At 48.1% G+C, this 18,425-nt stretch overlaps 5 protein-coding genes across 5 annotated transcripts; 3 read left to right on the forward strand and 2 right to left on the reverse strand.

The window, feature by feature from the left end:
- Nucleotides 1-2,192: 2,192 nt before the first annotated feature.
- EDB93DRAFT_1326904 (uncharacterized protein) lies at nucleotides 2,193-4,849 on the forward strand (the record flags this gene model as incomplete). The annotated part of the gene is made up of 8 exons (XM_041455070.1): nucleotides 2,193-2,327; nucleotides 2,499-2,557; nucleotides 2,610-2,739; nucleotides 2,793-2,968; nucleotides 3,021-3,117; nucleotides 3,170-3,626; nucleotides 3,676-3,828; nucleotides 3,880-4,849. 8 exons carry the CDS (start codon nucleotides 2,193-2,195, stop codon nucleotides 4,539-4,541), a joined length of 1,869 nt encoding a protein of 622 aa, XP_041309873.1. The 3' UTR covers nucleotides 4,542-4,849.
- EDB93DRAFT_1248140 (Alpha/Beta hydrolase protein) lies at nucleotides 4,705-5,926 on the reverse strand (the record flags this gene model as incomplete). Its single annotated transcript, XM_041452679.1, has 6 exons — nucleotides 4,705-4,934; nucleotides 5,002-5,104; nucleotides 5,159-5,293; nucleotides 5,344-5,490; nucleotides 5,540-5,552; nucleotides 5,601-5,926. The coding sequence occupies 6 exons, from the start codon at nucleotides 5,924-5,926 to the stop codon at nucleotides 4,705-4,707; spliced, it is 954 nt and encodes a 317-aa protein (XP_041309874.1).
- Nucleotides 5,927-6,098: 172 nt separating this feature from the next.
- EDB93DRAFT_153360 (uncharacterized protein) lies at nucleotides 6,099-6,874 on the reverse strand. Its single transcript, XM_041455533.1, has 3 exons — nucleotides 6,809-6,874; nucleotides 6,675-6,727; nucleotides 6,099-6,618 (listed from the first exon to the last, which is right to left on the reverse strand). The coding sequence occupies exons 2-3, from the start codon at nucleotides 6,690-6,692 to the stop codon at nucleotides 6,184-6,186; spliced, it is 453 nt and encodes a 150-aa protein (XP_041309875.1). The 5' UTR covers nucleotides 6,693-6,727; nucleotides 6,809-6,874; the 3' UTR covers nucleotides 6,099-6,183.
- Nucleotides 6,875-6,975: 101 nt separating this feature from the next.
- EDB93DRAFT_1131650 (uncharacterized protein) lies at nucleotides 6,976-10,600 on the forward strand. The gene is made up of 3 exons (XM_041448971.1): nucleotides 6,976-7,690; nucleotides 7,738-8,003; nucleotides 8,052-10,600. The coding sequence occupies exons 1-3, from the start codon at nucleotides 7,199-7,201 to the stop codon at nucleotides 10,354-10,356; spliced, it is 3,063 nt and encodes a 1,020-aa protein (XP_041309876.1). The 5' UTR covers nucleotides 6,976-7,198; the 3' UTR covers nucleotides 10,357-10,600.
- A 2,651-nt stretch (nucleotides 10,601-13,251) lies between these two features.
- On the forward strand, nucleotides 13,252-18,393 carry EDB93DRAFT_1102137 (CobB/CobQ-like glutamine amidotransferase domain-containing protein; the record flags this gene model as incomplete). Its single annotated transcript, XM_041447173.1, has 7 exons — nucleotides 13,252-14,940; nucleotides 14,978-17,282; nucleotides 17,671-17,771; nucleotides 17,835-17,901; nucleotides 17,955-17,989; nucleotides 18,057-18,278; nucleotides 18,328-18,393. 7 exons carry the CDS (start codon nucleotides 13,252-13,254, stop codon nucleotides 18,391-18,393), a joined length of 4,485 nt encoding a protein of 1,494 aa, XP_041309877.1.
- Between the last annotated feature and the right edge of the window lie 32 nt (nucleotides 18,394-18,425).

Genomic DNA, 18,425 nt, shown 5'->3' on the forward strand with positions numbered 1-18,425 from the left:
CCTGGAGTTGTCTCGTCATTACTACTACCATCTTCTTCGGCAATTGTAGCAAGTTGCATACCACAATGACGAGTTTCTGCCCTGGGTTGCAGGTCTCTAAACAGCTCCAAAACAGCTCAAATGGGTGATTTGGGAGTGATCGGGAGGTGTCCCTGGTTAGATGATTCACGAGCGGGAGCCAACATCTCATCTGTGACAACTTTAGGATTGAAAGGCCATACACCGGTTTTTCGAAACACGGATTTAATGGTCTCTGGCGTGAGTGCACGAACATGGGCAGCACCATAGATAGCAAGGAAGTTGCTCTTCGTAACTTTCTCTCCTTTCTCGCGCTCCCATTTGTCTCGTTCTTCTGACCAACACTGTTTAAGGACACCAAACACTGCAACATCTAGGCCCTGATAGATGTGCATACTGTGTGCAGGATAGCAAAGGACATGAATTCGGTGCTGTCGAGCATACTCCAGGAATGCACAAGTGTAGTGAGAATTATGCCCATCGACGAGAAGTAGGCGAGCACGACCATTTGCTTTTTCACAGTGTTTGCTCATCGAATTGCTTGATCCAGAGTGCACCAATCTCGCCGTCAGTCCAACCCTTCTTTGAATAACCAATACTACGAGGAACCATGTTATAGGTGTGATCATGACATAAGATGACACATGACTCACAATGCTTTGAGTGGATTTTTTTCATTCCACTTTGATTGATATGCCTTCCCCTTGAAGATCACTGCAGGTGTGATTGTACTCCCATCTGCGCAGATTGTGACCAAAACGGTAATATTTTCACGATTGCCATTTCACTGCTGATACTGGACTTGTTTTCCAGCTCCACTGAGAGCTCGTTCTTGCGAGCTTCCACCTCCTGGTTGAATTCCAGTCTCATCAACACCCCAAATACACTCTGGTGCCATGGGCTCGCCGTTGTCACCACTCTCCAGGACATCCTTCAACATTTCGAACCATGCATTGTTAGTTGTTGGGTTCATGGCACGGCCACGAGCACCATCAAGTGAATGTGCTCGGTAAGCTCGTAGATGGTCGGAGTGCTTCTCAACGAAATGCTGAGTCCAGTTTTTTCCCACTCCAGACTCTGGGAAGGCATCTCCAAGTTGAGCTCGACAGATTTCATCAACATGTTCCTTGAGACACTTGTGGCTAAGCGGAAAGCCACGTCTAGCCATTTTGACGATGTATTCAAGAACTTTGTCTGTTTCTGTGGGTGTGAGCCAGCTTTTCGTGGAGCTATTGAATTCACTAAGTCGAATCCCTCCCTTGGCGAGATTTGCCAGAGTATTATGATTTAAACTGATTAATTGTCCCGTTTCTTTGAGGTATGCCTTCTGAACATCCATACACACTTTACGAAGGCCTTGTTTCTTCTCCGAGCTTGGTTTTGCAAGTTCAGCTTGGTACTTCGCCACAGCACGAGCCATGACTTTCTCTTTCTCCTCACGTGAGACCTGTGCCTTCTTCGTCAACGATTTTGGCCTCCCAACCATGTTGAAAGACTATATGGGTAGTTTGAAGGTATATGTTGAATACTGGCAGTGAACGAAGGATGTTGAGCAAGACCGAGTCAAAAAGGCACCTCGTGTCCAAGCTTAGTCTGGGTAACAAACTCGTTCCATCACTCGTGGATCACAACGTGTAGTAGCACCAATGAAACTTTGACTAAAATCATCTCTACTACTTCCAATACACTTGTAATGTTTGCAGATGAAGTGGAAGGGGTGAAACTGGGTGCAATGATGAGTTTTCGATGCTCGTGAAATTCTAACATGTTGCTCTGGAGTGATGTTTTGCAGATTCCGATGATTTTCTAAATTTGAAGACTATATTTTTTGGTACCATTAGATAGCAGAACATATTCTGAATATTATGATATAGTTTTTGCAAGGACTTGATGAAGAACTCATCGAGGAAATTTAATTGTACAGTAGAGTGGTTGTGTACAAAGGACCGTGGGATCACTGTATATACTTCCTGCAATTATCTGCAATTCACGATGATTTTACGCAAAATATCAACTAATTTTGATAATTTTAAATCATGGAGGAGGAGGTAAAAAAGTCTTCCTAGGAAACATATTTTTCCTAGTCGTCCTGAAGCTCATAAATTGAAATAATACTCCAGATTTATCGAAAATTATCGTGATCTATTAGAAATTCAGGAGGGACAGATTCCCTGATGCAAGCTGTGGTACTCTCACTCATTCCCGCTACTCTACCCTGGCAGGCTCAGCGCCACCATTCTCCGTCTCACATAACTCTCGTTTTCCGTAACGTCAAGGACCCTTTTACCTTACAGCTTAAAATACGCCATGTACATTGACAAGAATCAGTCTTTTGCTCTCCCGCTAGATTCACGCACTCAGTCCATCAGAAAGTCCTCTCGTTCAAAGCACATTCCGTCTCGTCGAAACTCTATCATTTAAAAGCACGATCTCTTCTACTCTCGTTTTAGTACGACAATCCCCGTCGGACTCACTAACAGCCTTACAACTACGAGGAGCAAGTCTTATTGACGTGCATCGTGCGTGGTTGGTGCCCAAGGTATGTAATTGTTCATCTCTTTAGTCAACTACTTTAATTAATTACTGTACAGATGTTTGTCTTCACGTATCAATCTAGACGAGCCAGCAGGTTGGCCCTGTCGGCATCATACAGATGTACTTGTCGAGGAGGGTACTCTCGATGCCTTATGGGACGAATACGGCATCGTTGGTGATCTTGTTGTAAGCCCTACCTTTCGCACTATGTTTCATGACGCGTTAACACTTTATATCAGCCCTTTACAAATGATTTTGCTCGCGCCGACATCCATGAACTCATTGCCCCCGATATCCTTCACCAGCTTATCAAAGGGACATTCAAAAACCACCTGGTTGATTGGATTGAGAAGTACCTCTACCAGACGCACTCGAAGAAAGATGCTGAGCGCATCATGGATGATATTGATCGAAGGTAAATGATTCATTTTATCATGGGTACTATCTATTGAACTAGTTGTGTGTAGAATCGCTGCTGTTCCGGCCTTTGCTGGTCTTCGGCGCTTCCCACAAGGACGAGGCTTCAAGCAGTGGACAGGTGACGACTCAAAAGCACTCATGAAGGTATGTTTTTTGTATATCGGACTACTGATATCTTACTGACATATTGTTATAGGTATACTTATCTGCTATCGATGGATACGTTCCTGTGGATATGGTCAAGACATTTCGAGCCTTTCTCGAATTCTGTTATTTTGTCCGACGCAGCATAATCACGGAGAAGACGCTCGAGCAAATCCAGGAGGCACTTGACCGGTTTTATCGGTACCGGCAAATTTTTGAAACACTCGATGTTATTTCGACATTCTTGCTCCCTCGCCAGCATTCCCTTCAACACTACATACACCTCATTCGACTTTTTGGGGCCCCGAATGGTTTATGCTCTTCGATCACTGAAGCTAAGCATATCAAAGCTGTGAAGGAGCCGTGGAGGCGCTCCAGTCGGTATGAGGCACTGGGCCAAATGTTGGTCACAAATCAACGCCTCGACGAGCTCGCAGCATCGCGTGCTGATTTTACTCAACGCAAGATGCTTGATGGTACTTGCCTTTCTGCAGCTGTCCTCGAAGTGGGTAAGTAAAATACTTTATTGTTATTGTACTCTCGCTGATACTCAAATAGAACGACTGCGCGCCCTCAATCTCACGGCACCAGATGAAGCTGCCAACACTCAGGCTGTCAATACCACAGTGGACGACGATGACGACAACGATAACGAAGTCGACGATGGACCAACAAATGTTGAAGCGCACGTGGAGTTGGCCAAAACACTTCGTGAGTCATTGAGCACCTGTCACTGTCAAACTACACTAAAATATGATTTAGAACGTAAACGTGCTCGCACTATTGCTGCGTTAGCAATTGAATTATCAATCCCGCATCTCTCGAATCTTCTGCGTCGCTTTCTCTTTGGTCAACTCAACCCCAATGATCCCCGTGATCCGTCAAAGGTTCCCCTCGCTTACTGTCCCCAATTCGACGACAAAATCAGTGTTTTCAATTCTGCATGCTCGAGATTTTTTGCGCCAAGTGATCTCAGTGGTATTGGGGGCATGCGCCGCGAGTATATTCGCGCATGTCCAATATGGAGAAACGAGCATCCTCGGTTTGATTGTGTCTTCGTCAACACAAATGCAGGTCTCGATGGTATGAGGGGCATGAATGTTGCACCAGTACTGACATTTTTTTCTTTTACTTACAAGCGAGAATTATACTCGTGCGCAGTTGTGCGGTGGTTCGATAACATTGGAGACTTGCCGAATGAAGACACTGGAATGTGGGTTGTACAGCCTGCTCATAATAACAACAACACGCCCCATATTTCCGTCATTCATATTGATTCAATCTACCGCGCCGCACACCTTATTCCTGTATATGGTACTCGAGTTATTCCTGCTCAACATCACCATCATCAAACCTATGATATTTTTAACCGTTTTTATGTCAACAAATATGCAGATCATCACTCCTTTGAAATCGCATTTTAGACTTTTTCAGTCTAGTATCGTGAACTTGTTTGGAAGCTCAAACTGCTTTTTCACAAGTAGAAAAAGCAATGATTAAGTTGGCTGAAAAATCTTCTGAACGAAAATAAGTAACATAAGGTGAAAAAAGGAACCTGTCGTTTTCCTGATGTGGCACCTGTGCTCTTCAACAATTTTGTTGCAACGTATCGCGAATCCAACCATGAAGCTCTCTGTTGAACGTTTCTGGTTCCTCCAACTGAACCCAGTGTCCTCCTTGGAACTCTACCATGTGGAGACCTCCCGTCGCATATTGCTTCATTTGGGGCACGCCGTAATCATACACACATACGTGGTCTTTCCTTGCGACCGCAAAGAACGCGGGTTTCTTGATGAACTGATTTTCTTCTGGTATGTCTGTCAAAGCACCCAAACGAAATCAGATAATGCAATATCGAGCAATGAGATGGACATCGTGTCGCACCTTCCATAATGCGGGAATTGACGCTACCGAGCGTAGACTTGTACCAGTTCATGGCACTCGCTAACCCACCTTTCCTAAGTGACTCCAACAAGCGTGAGTGGTGCTATAGTTTACGAACACAGTCAATTCTGACAAGCCAGACAAGAATAAGAATCACCTCGTCTGTGAGATAACTGGCTCTCTTTTTCATCTTTCCACTTTCGATAAAGGCTTGTATCTCCCCGGGTTGATTCATCAGAGTCAGCCAAATATCTGGGTCATCCGGATAAAGCACGGAAATCAATGATTCCAGCTTTGCGTTTCATCAATAACAAGAGATCAGGACGTTGGTCGGGCGCTCACGTTCTTCTCCATGATTTGAGAAGCGCTCTCTTGTTCGAAAAACTTCCAGTACCCCAGTAGTGGCCGGCCGAATGTCTTAACATTCATCTCCAAAACAACATCGATGGGAGGTAAGGGGGTGTATATTTGGTGTGCGAACACAACCCACTGCGAAACCCAAGAATCGGTCAGAGTGCTTCATTGACAGGACGGAGACTATGCGTGTGCCCCTGATGACAGGTCTGAATTTAGCTGGTGCACGTTCAGTTATATCTTACCAGTCATGCCCAACGGCTATGGCTTTTTGGACTTTCTCGGCATCAAGAATGTCGAGCAAGTCTTGCGCGATTGCGGTGTGCAGAAACAAGGACATATCGGTGGGTTTAGACGTGCCGCCGTATCCGAGCATGTCGGGCGCTACTACGCCAAATCCCCTCTCGGAGAAGTACTTGATCTGATGATACCAATCGTATGAAATAGAGGGAAAGCCATGGACGAAGAGTAGAGTGGGTTTGTCATCCACAGCTGGCACAGACAGATAGTGGTAAGTCAATCCTCTGGAGGTGATGATGTCTTTGTACTTGGAGACAAGGCTCTCGTTCATGGTGGTATGAAGACAAGTTATAAGAATGGGCTGCGGATTTTAATCTGAAACGAGACATCAGCTGTAGTACCAGGGCGCTCAGGGTCATGTATCATGACTCATGTAGTAGTGGAGCGGGCATCATGATCATGCCATCAATCAATCCGACTCGTGTGAAAGTGGATCATGATGATACATAGACTGAATGTTGTGCATCGTCTCATCATAATCGGAAGATGGTCAGTGAAGCTGACGTGTTCTGCGCTTGTCAGCAGATATCATTCTAGCTGGCGTATTCTTCTTCCGTCTGTTCTCAAGAGTACGTTTCTCCTTCGGCGGCGCGCCGTATGTGCAAATCTGCACAAATTTACCGTAGTGGTCACGCATAAGGATGGCAGCACACCAAATATGGGACTTAAGATGACCTCGAAGGAGGTGCGAGTCAGCTTTTGCCACGTCGAATTGCGTTGACGAAAATGTGCCATTCGCGTCAGTACTAAGGACAGTCGGAGATAAAGGAATGGTGCAACAATGTTCCCGATGATCGCGAGCGCCAGGTAGGTATGAACGACATGACTACGAGTTGAGTGCGTATATGTCGAGCGTTTCGAGAGGGGAAGTGCGGATGCCAACAAGACTCCGCAAAGACGGGGAAAACCCTTTGGACACGGACCAATATTCATTTCTCGTGGGAAAGGAAGGGATTCCCAACGCTAGATTACAAGGAGTTTATAAGTTTGTGAAGGGGTGTGCGCTCACACGCGCTCACATGGGACAAGGAGGGCATGAAGTCGAAACGTCTGAAGAATTCGACAATCCAAGCTACTTTTAGTCGAATTTCAGGGGTGATATTGAAAACGACGTGAGGCCTTCGGGTATTGTGCACTGCTAGTGGATACTCACCATGCCAGCCCTGGTCTTTGGCGAGACAACAACTGATGATCCGATGCAATACAAGCTGTGGTTAAGTACTTGCGGCTATACGCCTTATAATAATATTCGGATTTGCCGCCGGAAATATCAAACTCCGACCATCAACAAGATTACCTAATTGTGAGCTGCTTATTGTGCTTCGTCCTCCTTCGGAATCCTCTTGAGGAACAATGAAGATGGAGGACACACTATGCTGCGACAATGATGATGTGGTTCTCAAAAGAATAAAGAATGGGTTGCTCCAGCGCTTCTCCCAGGGCTCTTTCTTGTTAATTATCCTGTCTTTCTCTCTTCACTGACGGCCGCTAGTTGGCAACTAGTGTTTTATTCGACGTCGCAGGTCGACCATCATCATTCCAGATGTCCTTCTCTTTTCGCAACCAGAGAGGAATATCCCCTCCGCCAGTTTATGACGCTCGTTCTACAATACAGACTTCGAGCACGACTCTCAGACCTTACCTTCAACTCCCACACATCCTTTCCCTAGCCTGGCTAGCATATCCAATTCTTTCCCTCATCTTTGTGATATTCAGGCTCCAGCTCTCATCCCAATCTGCCCAATCTGCGGTAGCTAATGCAAAGGGTGACCTCTTGACCGCATGTCAAGCAGCAGAGCAAGCTGCTACAGCGGCGGCCAGTGCACCGCGGTATATGGCAATTGCCTCAAATCAGTTAATCACAGATACTATCAACGGCACCATGAATGACGCGCGCGCAGCTCTGATTCTATCATTGACTGTTATGGAAGCGATCATAAACTTCCTTATTGATATCTACCGCTCCACGTTTTTGTGTTTCCTCGAACTGATTGTTGGAGGTGGGCTTGCACTCCTCATTGCTGCTGTTCAAGAGGTATGAAAAATTTGCCTTCCAATGAATTTTCGTTGACAACAGCTTAGATCACTTCTTTCTTGCAAAGCACCCTAAACGCCACTGTGTCAGGTTTGAAGAATGATGCCACCTCGCTAAACTCTGCCATTACAAGCGTCGTCAATGAGCTCAACAAGGTCAATCCTTTCGGGAAAATCAATGCGCCACAATTCAACGTCTCGAGCCTGGACTCTCTATCCAGTATTACGATCCCAACGGATTTTGAGAATGCGTTGATTCAGCTCAACAATTCACTGCCAACTGTATCGTCGATCAAGAACTCTATTGAATCTCTGTATGTCTTACACCAAAATGAGCATCTACGTCTACTAACCCGCATTAGCGTCGATACACCTTTCGAGGCCGTGAAGGCCGATATCAACAGCACGTTCCAAGGCATTGTCTTTGATGTATCGACGCTTCCCGTCCCTGCTCAGAACACAGTTTCATTTTGCAACAATTTGGACACTTCTTCAGTTGACGATCTCGGAAATGACCTCCTCATGATTACGAAGATTGGCACCATTATATTGATTCTTCTTCTCTTCGCCCTGCTAGCAGGGCACTGTGCCCTCGAGTGGTACAAGTGGCGTTGCTTGCAGTTTCACCTCCGTCGCACTCGTGAGGCATGGGTTTCTGATCCCACCACGGTGTATACCGGCTCCGCTAGCGCACCTTCTGTCACGCTCACCAACCACAATCTTCTCATGCTCCGGACGGATGCAGAACATCCACTGCTTACTCGCATAGCCAACACCCTTTCAGTCAAACTGCGCATGTCCCCTTCACAGCACACTCATTTGCGATGGTTTCTGCACTACATTTTCCATGCGCCTGCACTTGCCTGCTTCTTGATCGGTTTCTTTGGTCTACTCTCCGTTCAGGTGCAGCTTCTTGCCGTTGGCCCTTTGGAAGCAAAGTACACTGCACAAGCGGCTGCGAGTGTGCAGGATCTGTCTAGCACGATATTTGCGCAGGTGAACAGTTCAATGTATAACCAGTCCTCATCGTACGCTGGCACCATCAACGCACGTGTTGAGACTGTTCAATCCACCGTCAACAACGGTCTGTTCGGCTGGGTCAATGGCACAACCACGACACTCAATACGACGTTGAACAACTTCTACACCGATGTTCAGAATATCGTCGGGAGTGTGTTCAATGGCACCGTTCTGGAGAACACTGCGCAGGACTTCGTCCGGTGCATCATCGGCTCGAAGGTCGATGCACTCGAAGAGGCACTCACGTTTCTGAACGAGAACTTGAATATCGATCTTCCGACTGTCAACGAGACCGTCTTGGTGCTTTCGTCGTCCAATGTCAATGAGATCACTCAGCCAATTGCAACCGCTGCGCTTGGTGGCGGGCAAAGTGACTCAGGCGGTCTCGTCGGAAGGCTTGTGGCGACGTATGTCGACTCCCTCAAGCAGGAACGAATCATGTTTGCCCTGTTTTTGATTCTCTGGGGCGTCGTCGTACTAATGGGTCTCGCTGTCGTTTTCTGGCATTCCTATGCGAGAAATTGGGTTGAGGCGTACAAGAGGCGTAAATGGCGCAAAGCGCAACGCGACGATGATATTATAGCAGCCTTTCCCAATGTACCGCCCATCATTCACCTCAGCAAGGATTCGGAGAAGGGCGAAAAGACGCCTGATATGGGTCTTCGTTCGTTTACGCCTCTTCCTGAACCGCGTTCAGCATTCAGCCTTAATCCGTTCAGCCGGTCTGCCAATCATCCACTGAAATCCCTTGAACCTCGGTTTGAGAAAAGCTGGGATAGCTTTTTCCACGAGAGAGCTGAGCCGAAAGTTGAGCAGCAACCCTCAACACCCCCTCGCGGCAGGCTGATGCGTTTGATGACTCTCGGAAAGAAGAAGCAGGATGGTGACAGTGAGGACAGAGAGGACTTTTCAGAGGCGAAAGATGAACAACCCAGGTCGCACTGGTTCAAGCCCTTGACGAACCTCTTTGCTAAGAAGGCTGCTCCCTCTGAGGAATTTGTCGCGGATAGGCCAATGGCCCGACCTTCTAGACCTCAACTGACAATTTCGATCGCACATGCTTCCTCGCTCAAACCAGATGATCTTCCACACATTGAGCGGTCTCCAACTCGAGAAGAGCCTCCCTCTGCTTGGTCTGTCTCGCCGACTGCACCCTCTCTGCCATGGATGAAGAACGTAGTTCCTGTCAAGAACCCAGCGCTTCCTTCCTTCTCCTCACCACCACTCCATCCAGAGCAGCGCAGGAAAGCCAGCGTGCCTACTGACGTTGAGTTATCCGACGAATATGGCTTCACTTCTTCGCAGGCTAAGGAACCAAGCCCGCTCGCCATGCCGCTTCATCACGCTTTCGAGCGGGCGCCCCCACAGCATGCAACTGTCCCATTAACGCTCTACCCGTCACAAGTGCAAGCTGCGCTCCTCGCTACTAAGAACAAGCCAGTGATAGCCCCTCCCCAGCTGGGGCTTGCGCCGCCATCTCTACCAAAATCCGTCACCCCCGTAAAACGGCTTCTCACGAATACTCACGCACGGAAGTCCAGTAACACCATAAACCCGTTTGCGACTCCGTTTGACGACGACACCTGCGCAGTATCTCCGACGGAGGTGAAACGGATAACGAATCCCTTTGCTGGCTTTGCATTGTAACTCTGACACAGCTTATCGTGTGGACTCGGTCGGAGATGACGCTTTGCTCTGTATTTTGTACACTATGCACCACAGATGCTGTTAATACCCTATCACTGTGCATTAATTCCGTGCTCTTCCTCTTTTCATGTAGCATGTCCTTCTGGATGTCGAGGAGCACACTTCATTCCACATATATGTAGCTCTATTCTACTGACTCTGCATTGTTGACTACACTAAATCAAATGTCATTCTATGATCTCGAGAGCCTGCAGTGAAAGTGAACTGATTGTGGCCCTCTGTTGTGGTAGGTATATCACAAGCTTGATATCATGTTCGAAGAAGCTTGCTACATATGAGCTGGTATATAGCAGTCGTATTAATACAACCACATTGTCACCGGTCAGATTGAGCCTGACCGGGTGTATAGTACATAAGTGAGGCCACAAACGGAATCTATTAATGGCGCATACCGGTAAATGGAAGTGCCGAGCCGGATCACTCGGAACAATGTAAAATGGAGGAAGAAGGTTGGGGAAAAGGAAGTGCAAAGTTGTGATATTTGAACGTGAATGAGTATCTGAAAAAACGCGGTCGAGGCTTAGTAGTTGTGTAAAGAGTACTAGTGATGGGGTATCATTAAGGTATCAACAGAAAGGAAAATTCGTAACATGGTCGTGAAAGAAAACTGCGTGGTAACTGATAAGCTGCAGGGCGTCTACATACATGTACAGCGGCTGGAGGAAACGCAAAGATGAGAGGAAACAGTGCAATTCTATACTACAACCCTTGTCACTCAATGAGGACATTTCTAATTCAAGAGACTTGGTCAAAGGCAAGTCAAAGGTACCCACTTGCTCGACAAGCACGTCGTCCTAGTAGACGCAACCAGCGTCCAAATGTCATGGGCTGTTCATGAGACTGTCCGAGGTCGGGCTGCAGAAAGATATCAATGAATAACTGAGAAAACAATTATGTAAATTCGCAAGCTCACATATCTGACTAACGCATCAGGCATGTCTGCAGGGCTGTGGTGCCCACAACAACAGTGATCATCCGTGAGCATGGATGACCCATACTCTGAGGCGTCGTGACTCGAACAATCAGAATGGCCAGAATTGAAGGAATTCAGGCGTGGTAGCCATGACGGTTCTGTGATGCCACTGTAATGTCTGACAGGCCTGTCAGGCGGCTATTGCACATAAGTCATCGACGGGTATCAAGTGTGGCTATGGTGCTCACGAGTTGCGTCGCAGCAGTCAGAGCTAGAATGTCAGGATCTTCGCAATTGGCCCAAGTGAACTGTTGTCTCTGGAAATGTGGCATTTTGTGTATGGGCTAGGGCTAGCAGAGCCCGAAATTCAGGACTGAGGTGTGCAGGATGCAGAGCAGGATGCAAACCGCGGACTGAAGGTCCAATTATCCTGAGAGCCTCGAGCTTTCCTCGCGGCAGACCACGAGATAGGGGACAGCCGACATTCAAGAGCTGTGCTGATCGTTAGAGATTCATAGAAGATTGCCTGAACGCTTATTCGGGAAATGCGGATATGTTCTGCCAGTGCAGCAGTGCTTTAGAAGAACGCACAGCATTGAGCAGTACAAGGCTTCACAGCCTAATATCTGATACTCAGTATCAGTGCATAGCGCCCTTGATTAAGGTTGTCAAGTGCTCGCAGGTGCTCGTCAACGATACGCTGGACCCTTGAATCGACTTTACTTAAGGTCGTCTCCAACTAAATTACTGATTATGATGATAAGTGAAGCCACATTGGATTAAATCGAATAGAGTAATAACTACCCACAGGCGTCTAGAAACCTCCCTTTCCTTCCGTACTGATCACATAATAACTCCCCTCCTTCGGCTCACAGCAAGACAGGTAACCACCGTATGTCGCAAGATCTCAGCCGGTTCAACGGCAAGGTGGACAAGTGTTCGACTCCACATTTCCATGAAAAAGCGAACAAAGTCTTTATGGCTGCGACACCCAATCTTATGAAGGGATTGGTTGTTTCGGTAGAACGTGTTAAACGGGAATGAAAAAACCTAGGATTAACAGCTGAGACTGCTACAAGTGTTGACACAGGTAATCGGAAGCTGAGTTCGCGCACAAAAACAGCCTCTAGCACTTGAATCGAACAAAGAATCAGACCTGTGGGTTCAATAGCAAACGAGGCACGTAGCTCGACGAGTTCACAATTGAAGAGGTTCACGCGCACCTGTTATTGTTTACTGGCACTTGTGACGAGTAAATCTTTTTCCGGAGTTGGGCCAAGCGCACAGACGCCTCTAAGCTGGCCCATATTCGCCCCGACTACGAGGATTGACTCGTCACTAACATCCCCGGAGGCTACCTGGAAGCGTTTGGCCAAAGGAATTCTGAAACGATGGATTCGCCCATGATGAGAGCGCAGGTATTGAAGCTTAAAGCTTGAAGCAGGAACATGATATTCCTAACGAACCCCGCGTTTTATGTGTGCGGTACTAGTAGCAAAAGCCTGCCAGGAAGGTATTCAACCTCAATTTGATGCTCTTGCCAGTGCCGTAGAAACACATCATCTACGCAGTAAGACTTTTGTTCAGTAAAATATAAGAATGAGCTCCAGTGGCCGCGGGCGGTAGAAATACATCAGCTAGACCTGGTCGAATATCTCAAAAATATTGATGATCACCGCGCAGCACTGCACATCGCGATTGAACGTTATGAACTTTTACAAGTTGGCCCTTGCACAAAACCAAACATCAACAAACTTTGCAAGATTAGATGGATCTGCCATGGATCAAACCGGAAATTTTGGAGTAAGCAGATCTACTTCGACATTGTACGCTTGTCCAAGCTCGGTTGAGAAATCCAACTGACTGCGGTGAGATGGATAGCCAGTGCAGTGAATTTTACGCAGCGCTGATATCATGCAGGCATGCTCGTTCTCCCAGGCTCATCTGCACTCTCTTCGTCGAAGCGCCAGGCACTTATCCAGCAAATCAAAACCATCAAACCGGATGTAATCTCTGTTGATGCAGTCTACATCCACCTCATCAAGTCTCCGAGCCAAACGCTACAGGATGATCTAGCTAGCAAAGCATCGCCACAAAGAAAAGCTATTGATCTATTGCTGGACTACGGCGATGACATCAGACTTCCATCGACATCTGAAGCGCTCCACTCCGGACACAACGTCTTCTACGTTCTACCAAGAGCCGGTTCTATATCACCGTGGTCCAGCAAAGCGACTGACATCGCTGGCATATGCAACTTATCACAGCACATAGATCGTCTCGAACGCGGGGTCGCGTTCGTCTTCCAGCTGACAGAAAATCAAGATCTTGGAAAGGAAGATTTGATTAGGCTGTCCCATTTACTTCACGATCGTATGACGCAGAGCGTTTATATGTCTCTACCTCTCGAGGACGTAGTCTTTCAACATCACGCCCCGAGCCCCCTGCGGATCGTGGAGCTGAGAGGCGAAGGAGAGGAAGTCGATGCTGGTACTGCACGCGAGAAGCTCTCGACCGCGAACAAAGTACTAGGACTCGCGCTTGCTGCAGATGAAATTGATTACTTGGTGGAAGCATTTGTATCTGGATCGTCACCAATCAACCGTAATCCTACCGACGCGGAGCTGTTCATGTTTGCTCAAGTCAACTCGGAGCATTGCAGGCACAAAATATTTAACGCATCGTGGACAATAGACGAGACGCTTCTAGACCGGTCACTTTTCCAGATGATCAGGAATACGGAAAAAATCAGTCCGCTGGGAACAATCTCCGCCTATTCTGATAACGCAGCTGTCCTTGAAGGCGCACAAGCCCCTCGATTCGGCGTACATAGTTCTTCTACCGAACATATTTACCAGCCTTCTGTCGAGAACATGCCAATTCTCATCAAAGTCGAGACACACAATCATCCTACTGCAGTCTCTCCTTATCCAGGAGCAGCCACAGGCTCAGGAGGGGAGATTCGAGATGAAGGAGCAGTAGGTCGAGGATCGAAACCTAAGGCCGGATTAGCTGGCTTCACTGTCTCCAACCTTCTCATACCCGGCTATGAGCAACCTTGGGAGACAGATTTTGGCCGTCCCTCACACATCGCGTCAGCCCTCGATATCATGGTTGAAGGCCCTTTAGGCGCGAGTGCCTTCAACAATGAGTTCGGTCGTCCGGCACTTGCAGGCTACTTCCGTACATTCTCTGAATCTGTCCCTGCTTCAGAGGACGGATCAAAACAGGAGATCAGAGGCTATCACAAGCCAATCATGATCGCTGGTGGATACGGGAATGTCCGCCCACAGTTCGCGATGAAAATGCGTATCTCTCCAGGAGCGAAGATTATCGTCCTGGGTGGCCCAGGTATGCTCATCGGTTTGGGTGGTGGCGCAGCATCTAGTCAGGTGTCTGGCGCCAGCTCTGCAGAATTAGATTTTGCATCTGTCCAGAGAGAGAATGCAGAGATGCAGAGGAGATGTCAGCAAGTTATCGACGCTTGCGTTAGCTTGGGGGAGAGTAGTCCTATCCAGAGCATCCATGACGTGGGCGCCGGTGGACTGTCCAATGCACTTCCAGAGCTGGTCCATGACTCAAAACTCGGTGCAAAGTTTGAGATCAGGGACGTACTTGTCGCGGACTAGTTCTATGTCTCCCATGGAGATATGGTGCAATGAGAGTCAGGAACGCTATGTCCTCGCTGTGTCGGCAGAGAAGGCCGGCGAGTTTGAAAGAATAGCCCGAAGGGAACGGTGTCCATTTTCCATTGTCGGCGTCGCAACAGAGGAAGAAGAACTCATCGTCACCGACCGCCTCCTTTCGCAAGATGTCATTCACCTCAAAATGTCGACACTTTTCGGGAAGCCCCCTCGCATGTCGCGCAAGGATACCACGCGAAAGATTGGTTTCATGAATTTTGATACTTCCCTTTCAAAATATCTTCCCAACTCCTCCACCTTGTCCGACCGCATGTCTCTCGCAGTGGACCGCGTTCTTCATCTTCCATCAGTAGGGTCAAAGTCTTTCCTTATCACAATTGGAGACAGAACCATCACAGGCTTGGTGACTCGTGACCAAATGGTTGGACCGTGGCAGGTCCCAGTTGCTGATGTTGCTGTTACTCGGTCATCATATGGCTTTGATGTCCTGAGTGGTGAAGCCATGGCAATGGGTGAACGAACGCCTATTGCTCTCCTAAATCCATCTGCGTCCGCTCGGATGGCTATCGGAGAGGCACTCACCAACCTGGCTGCAGCTTCCGTCTCCAGCCTTTCTCGTGTCAAGCTCAGTGCAAACTGGATGTGCGCCGCTTCTAAGGAAGGTGAAGGTGCAGGATTGTATGCTGCCGTGGCTGCTGTCGGTATGGAACTATGTCCTGCGCTGGGCGTCGGCATCCCCGTTGGCAAAGATTCGATGTCGATGTCGATGAAGTGGAAGCAAGGAGAGGAGCAGCGTGAAGTTAGTGCACCGTTGTCTCTCATTGTCACGGCATTCGCGCCGGTGGACAACGTCGAACGAACATGGACGCCTCAGCTGCGTACAGATCTGAACGAAACGACTGTGCTCGTCTTCTTCGATCTTGCCCATGGCAAGACGCGTATGGGTGGATCGGCGCTTGCGCAGGTTTTCAAGGAGATTGGATCAGAGGCGCCAGATGTCGAGAATCCTCTTACAGTTCAAACGTTCTTCAATGGGTGCCAGAAGATTAAGGAGAGTCAACCTGACTTGATACTTGCATATCACGATCGTTCAGACGGAGGGCTCTTCACAACTTTGGTGGAGATGTGTTTTGCTGGTCGGGTAGGGGCTGTAGTCTCCCTTGACACCCTCCATAGCGCTTCCGACCCTGTGGCGACATTGTTCAACGAGGAGTTGGGAGCTGTCGTTCAAGTACGCGAGTGCCACCTGAATAAGCTCATGAGCGAGTTTGTCGACGTCGGCTTCCCTTCTACATCCATCCACGTTATTGGGCGCGTCAACATTGACCCTTCTGATCAACTATTCGCCGTGAATCACGAATCCAAGGTGCTATTTTCGAGCACACGTCAGGAGATCCAACAAGCCTGGGCCGACACTTCGTATCGTATGCAATCCCTACGCGACAACCCTATCGGAGCACGGCAGGAATTCGACCTCATCAAGGATCACACTCACAAGGGTTTATTTTACGACCTCACATTTGAGCACACACCATCCCCCTCACGAAGCCTCTCATCGCGGCCGAAGGTTGCCATCTTGCGTGAGCAAGGTGTCAACGGACATGTGGAAATGGCTTGGGCATTTACAGCGGCAGGTTTTGATGCCGTGGATGTTCACATGTCTGACATTCTCTCTGGAGCACTGTCACTTTCGCGCTTCCGCGGTCTAGCAGCTTGCGGTGGCTTTTCCTATGGAGATGTGCTTGGCGCTGGGAAAGGCTGGGCTCACTCAGTGCTTTTGAACGACATAGCGAGGAAGGAGTTTACCCACTTCTTCGCAGATAAAAATACGTTTACTCTTGGCGTTTGCAATGGTTGCCAATGGCTCAGTCATTTGAGAGAGATCATTCCTGGCGCAGATCATTGGCCCGATTTCAAGCCGAACGCCTCTGGACGCTTCGAGGGCCGGGTATCCATGGTCGAAGTCACTTCTAATGAGGTGACGAAGGCCTCCGTCTTCTTGCGAGATATGGTTGGGTCAAAGCTTCCTGTCGCTGTTGCTCATGGAGAGGGAAGGGTGTCGTTTTCTGACGATACCCAGAGAGAAGCCCTGCGGAAAGCAGGCCTGGTCGCACTACAATATGTCGATTCTGCGGGTGAACCCACAGAGGTTTACCCATTGAACCCGAATGGTAGTCCTGATGGGATTACCGGCGTGCAGACAATTGACGGCAGAATAATGGGTCTCATGCCACATCCGGAACGCGTCGTAGCACTGGAGAGTTGTAGCTGGTATCCAACCGCGTCTTTCGACTCTTGGAACGGCTCAAGTCCGTGGTTCAGGCTTTTCCAGAGTGCTCGTGCCTGGGTGAATTAAAGGGTGAGCATATTCATGGTGTGGTTATTGTCAGATGTTTATATACATTCTCATGCAGAGAGCACGGAAGTACTACTAAAGTGAAGTTGAACTGAATTACCGAGAGAAGAGATCCTATGGCTGTAGGCTGGTTCAGTCGTATACAGATATCTTGAATTATACTATCATTTACGTCAATGGGACTGTACAAGCACAGCGAACGTTTGCCAGGAACAAGGCAGTTTTGTCTTTAGATGATGGTCGAGACAGCACAAGAGAGACGTGACGTCTGACTCACATTGTGACCAAATGTGACAGCTGCGTGAAGTGACGATGTGCTGTGTTGAAGTGTTCACACTTAGAGTGCACCAACATTAACGTCGACGACATGACAACCAGTGTGTCGCCATTTGCTCGCAGCAGCACATTCGATGAGCCCCGCCTCGGCGGGCGCGAACAGACCGTAAGTCCGCCTTACTTCTATCATCCCATTTCTGCTGCATAAACACAAGCAAGCGCTTCCCAGATTGAAGAAATGTATAGCGTCCCTGAGAGCTTCTTAGAAATTGAAGTTCGCAATCCTCAAACACACGGTGAGCAATACCAAACTTGTTCGATGGGATTTTACCTTATCGTTGAATGATAGGTTTTGGCAGAAAGATGTATACCGACTACGAGATCGTGTGCAAGGTGATATATACTACTACCGCGGCTCTGATTCCCGAGTGCTTATCCTTGTGTGTTGTAGACAAACATTCCTGCATTTAAGCTGCGCCATTCTCTCGTTCGGCGCCGTTATTCCGATTTCGAAGCGTTCCGCGATATTCTGGAGCGCGAATCTACTCGCGTCAACATTCCTCCACTCCCTGGCAAAGTCTTTACTAATAGATTCTCTGATGAAGTCATCGAGGGTAGAAGGGAGGGACTGGAACGATTCTTAAGCATCGTTGCTGGTCACCCACTCCTGCAGGTAAGCGACTAGAATAAGGACCATACAAATAATCTGACGGCCTTTTCAGACCGGTAGTAAGGTTCTCTGCGCATTCATGCAGGATCCGGCCTGGGAGAAGTCTCAGTGGGTATAACCCACCTACGTCATACTTGTAATGACTCGGAT

The sequence above is a fragment of the Suillus bovinus genome, assembly GCF_016758785.1.
Source record: "Suillus bovinus strain UH-Sbo-P2 chromosome Unknown EDB93scaffold_13, whole genome shotgun sequence".
NCBI classification, from domain to species: domain Eukaryota; kingdom Fungi; phylum Basidiomycota; class Agaricomycetes; order Boletales; family Suillaceae; genus Suillus; species Suillus bovinus.